This window comes from Cibotium barometz, chromosome 4 (genome assembly GCF_041138505.1).
Source record: "Cibotium barometz isolate CiBa-2024 chromosome 4, ASM4113850v1, whole genome shotgun sequence".
Classification (NCBI taxonomy): domain Eukaryota; kingdom Viridiplantae; phylum Streptophyta; class Polypodiopsida; order Cyatheales; family Cibotiaceae; genus Cibotium; species Cibotium barometz.
The window spans coordinates 16,892,206-16,896,595 of NC_141049.1; the positions used below are offsets into that span (position 1 = coordinate 16,892,206).

Here is a 4,390-nt window from a genome sequence, read left to right on the forward strand (position 1 = left end):
CTACTGTGGGTTTGGAGAGAGAAGGCTCATTTAGGAGTACAGACCTGCTAGCTATGGAGAGAGGACCAAGTTCTGTAGAGAGAATGCTCATGGTAAGCTTCTTCCCTGCAAGCCATGGCTACTACTGTAGGTTTGGAGAGAGAAGGCTCATTTAGGAGTACAGATCTGTTAGCTATGGCTTTTGGAGTAGAGAAAGACGCTTTTTTCCATGGAGAAGGAGTGCAGGGCGTGTTAGAGAGAAGATTTAGAGAGAGAAAGAGATCTGGTGTACACACAAAAAAGGGGGGAAGAAAGTGACGAATTTTTGGAATGTTTGGAGTTCGAAAAGGTTGCTGCAGGCTATGATTACTGACTGACAGCCCATTACAAAGCTTTAAAGTCACCTAGGTGGCCAGATCTAGGAATATCTCCTTTTTTTTATTTTTTTTTGTTTTTGTGAAAAATCAAAAATATGCTTTTAGGACTAGGCTTCTAGGCTTGGTCAAAGATGGATTAGCATTTTAAGCATTTCACTAAACGTCCAAATTAAAGGGCCCAAGAAGACTCCATTGAGTTCCTAATGCTAATCAAGTCAAGGAGCCTCCAAAGGCAGCCCATTTTGGGGAGGAACAAGTTTCTCCTGGAATGAATACCCAAAAGGATAGAGTTTTCTTCAGCCAAGAACAAGACTCTCCTATGGAATCAAATGAGGACTTCATAGATAAAACACAACACATAGATAATGTGTTTAAAACTCAGTTGTTGGAAGCAGAAGATGTAGCAATGATGAAAAGAATGTCCCTCTCCGCATCTAAGCATCCTGAGGAGGGAGGGTTCTCTCCCCTTCCTTTGAGTGCTAAGATGAAGAAGAAAAAGGAAAAGGTCCAGGAGGTATTGAGAACCTCTATGTCCTCTGGGAAGCCCTCCAAAGCTAGTAAAAAAAGAATCATATAAACCTGCTCTCTTTCAATTGTAAGGGGCTCACTAACCCTGAAAAGGGCAGTGGCCATTAACAGATGGATTAGAGACATGCCTCATGATTTTGACTTTCTGAATCTTCAAGAGATTAAAGTTGGGGGAACCCAGCTTCATCATAATCTGCAAAGAATCTCAAAGAATGCTCAATGGTTTTTTACTAATCATACCACAGGTAAAGGTGGGTCTGTAGTTGGCATCCACAGAAAGTGGGAACATTCCATTCAGGATGCCTGGTCTGATGATCTGCACAGTTGGACAGCGGTTCGATTGGGGAAACCTTTTAACTTTACAGTGGTTTCTATATACGCTTCTTACTTTGCTAGCATGAGGGCTGCCTCTTGTTGGTATTCTGCTAATCAAATAGAGGGTCCCATTTTGATGATGGGTGATTTTAACATGGTTGAATCAGTTAGTGGTCTTGAGAAGGCTAAATGGGAACTTCTGAAGATAGGAAAGAGCTTTACAGACCTCTCCCCTAAAACAGGGATCACCTGGTCTAATCTTCAAAAAGGTCACTATCACAGGGCTGTGAGACTAGATAGACTCTATGCCTCTAGAAGCCTAGCGGATATGTTCACAAATGTCAAGTGCTTTACAGACACTTCTCTCAACATCTCAGACCACTTTCCCTTGATTTGCAAACTTTCGGTGGGCCAGGCTAAAGGTAGGGCTGGTTGGCCACACCTGGACCCATCTCTTTTCCTACTCATGTGTGTGCAACAAGAGATAAAAGGATTCATATCAGATGCCTTCAGGCAATGTGTTTCCCCCTCCAAGGGTTGGGCTATGCTGGTCAATAGGGTGCATACTATTTGCAAGGACTATAAGCTGAAAGCTGCTGCTATTCGTCTGAATCGTAGAGTGCAGATTAGAAAACAGATTCAAGTTCTCTCTCAATCTAACAAGGGGTTGGTTGATCATACTCTAATTGATCTTAGGAACCGGCTTAGACTTGAGGAACTGCTGCTGCTAAGACTACTATGCTTTTGTATAGAGAAGCGTGGGCTAGAAAAATTGACACCCCCCACCCTAAGATGTTTTCTTTACTCAAAAGGAAAAAAGCCAGAGATCTTATTCCTCTGGTTAGGAAACCTAATGGCCAGGTTGCTGTTAATGAAGATGAAAACCTTCAAGTCATCAAGGGTCATTTTCTTAACTTGTTCTTCACTGTCTCCTCTCCCACTCCAGAAATTATCGCAGCTAGAGCCAAAATCGCTCTCACTAGGAAAAAAATGGTTAATTCCTCATTGGCTATGAAATTAGATGCCCCCTTCTCTGAGAATGAGGTGAAGGATGCCATCACTCACCTCAAAAGGGGGAAATCTCCTAGGGAAGATGGGATCCCTAATGAATTCTTCCAAGCCTTCAAAGAGGAGCTCACCCCACACATCTTAAACGTATGGAAAGAAGCCATGAGAAAGGGTTTCCTTGCTGATAAAACCAATGTGAGTGTGATTAAGCTTATGGACACATGCCTGGATCCTGAAGGAGCAAAAAGGTTTTATTAAGGGGAGGTATATCCTTGATGCTATCATAAGTCTTTGGGAGGGCATGGAACATGCTGAAAGCTCTAGGTTAAACTACCATTTTTTTAAAATAGACTTTGACAAGGCTTATGACAGAATTGATTCGTCCTTCCTCTTTCAATCTTTACAGGACATTGGCCTTAACAGAAAATTCATCAAGTATGTTCAAACCCTCTTGGGGAATGCTACCTCAAGGGTTGCTGTTAATGGGGCTCTTACAGAAACATTTCCTCTGAAGAAGTCTATAAGACAAGGGTGCTCTTTGTCCCCCCTGCTTTTTGCCATTGTTGCTGATGCTCTGGGGTGGTTGGTGAATGAGGAAATATCTAACAACAATATCAAGGGCATCTCTGTCCCTGGCAGAACTGAGCCCTTATGTCTGCAACTTTTGGTTGATGACACCAATGCTTTGCTCCTTAATGAGATCCATACTGCAGGTCACTTCATGGCTTTTGCCTTGACACTTTCTGTTTAGCCAGTGGATCTCAAATCAATCCTGCTAAGACAAGTTTCAGAGTTTTTGAAGGTGTGCCTCCTCCAGCCATCCTGGCCGCTGGATGTAAGGCTATTCCGAAAGGGGAAGTCTTCAGGCTGTTAGGCATACCCATGGGGTTTAATATTTCTGTCAAACAGAGATGGGATTTTGTTCTGCAGAAGCTCAAAAGCCAGGTTTTGAAACGGAGTCATATAAATACAGGTGTGGCTTCTAGAGCTTTTGTCCTCAACCATTTTATTATTCCCTCTGTGGTCTATTTTTTGACCTGCTGGAGACCCTCTAAAACCCAATTGAACTCCCTGTATACAATTATGAGGAACTTCCTATGGTGGGGAGGATCCTTAGACAGAAGGAAAATCAACAAGGTGGCTTTTCAGGCTTGCTGTATATGGACAAAGAATATGGTTGTTTGGGCATCGTCAACATTGGAGTGCTGGCTGAAAAACTTGCAGCTAAGTGGATTCAAAGGGCCGGCCATCTTCTCCAAGGATTTTTGGGCAGACTTGCTTAAAAGAAATGTGGATAAGTTTTTTTTAAAGAACAAAAGAGCTTGGAAAGGGTTCTCACTCAATGAGGTTCTTTTTTCTAAGGCTCACTTATCTCCTACTGGGGCAGCAAGCTCAGTTGTAGAATGTGTGTCATTTCGCTTCAAAATTATTTGGGCCTTTTCCCAAGAAAGGAAGCACGCAATCTTGGTTTGGCTCGTTGTCCACAAAGCAATTTGGACGCAGGAGAGAGCTCAGAAGTTTGGACATGGGAATGGTATATGCCCTCGATGTAAAGCAAATCTTGAGATCGTTTCTCATCTCTTTTACACATGCCTTGACACTACACAGTTTCTGAAAGTGCGTAATGATGCCTTCGAGAAGACTAGAAGCTTCCCACTCAGCTGGAAAGAAGTTCTGTTAGGGGAATGTCGACAGCTAGACCCCTTAACCTGGTAGTCTATCAGATGTCTCCTGTTGTGGCATGTCTGGAAACAAAGGAATGAAGCCCTCTTTGGCATAAAAACTAATCACAATTTCTTTCTATTTCTTGACAGTATTCTCAAGTTGACCAAGCAAGTCCAAACTAGAGGTGAAAGTTTTGAAGCTACTGGCAGGATCATCCGTGGAGAAAGTGGAGGAAAGTTGTGAATTCTTCTAACTCCAACACTAGGGCAAGCATGTGTCAAGGCCTGGAAAAGGAATGCTTCAGAAGGCTCCAATAGGGTGATCATCAGGCTTAGTCCACTAGGAATACAGAGGGGAAACAGCACACCTTTTCATTCATGTCCTTTGCTTTTCATATAGGTGGCTCATCCTCAGTCCTTTAGCTATATGCCATTCTTAGCAATCCTTTTTTGGTTCAGATAGGTGTTCTCATCTTTGAGTGCTTTTAGATTGTAGTTAAAGCCACCTATTGGCTTAGC

The 4,390-nt window shown here is 42.7% G+C and overlaps 1 protein-coding gene across 1 annotated transcript; it reads left to right on the top strand.

Moving 5' to 3' along the window:
* The first annotated feature begins 2,508 nt into the window (after window positions 1-2,508).
* LOC147638970 (secreted RxLR effector protein 78-like) lies at window positions 2,509-2,958 on the top strand. The gene has a single exon (XM_086793066.1). It carries the CDS (start codon window positions 2,509-2,511, stop codon window positions 2,956-2,958), a length of 450 nt encoding a protein of 149 aa, XP_086649192.1.
* Window positions 2,959-4,390: the final 1,432 nt, after the last annotated feature.

Excerpts from the sequence above, each read along its gene's own strand:
- LOC147638970 (XM_086793066.1), top strand. The coding sequence starts at position 2,509 with ATGGAACATGCTGAAAGCTCTAGGTTAAACTACCATTTTTTTAAAATA.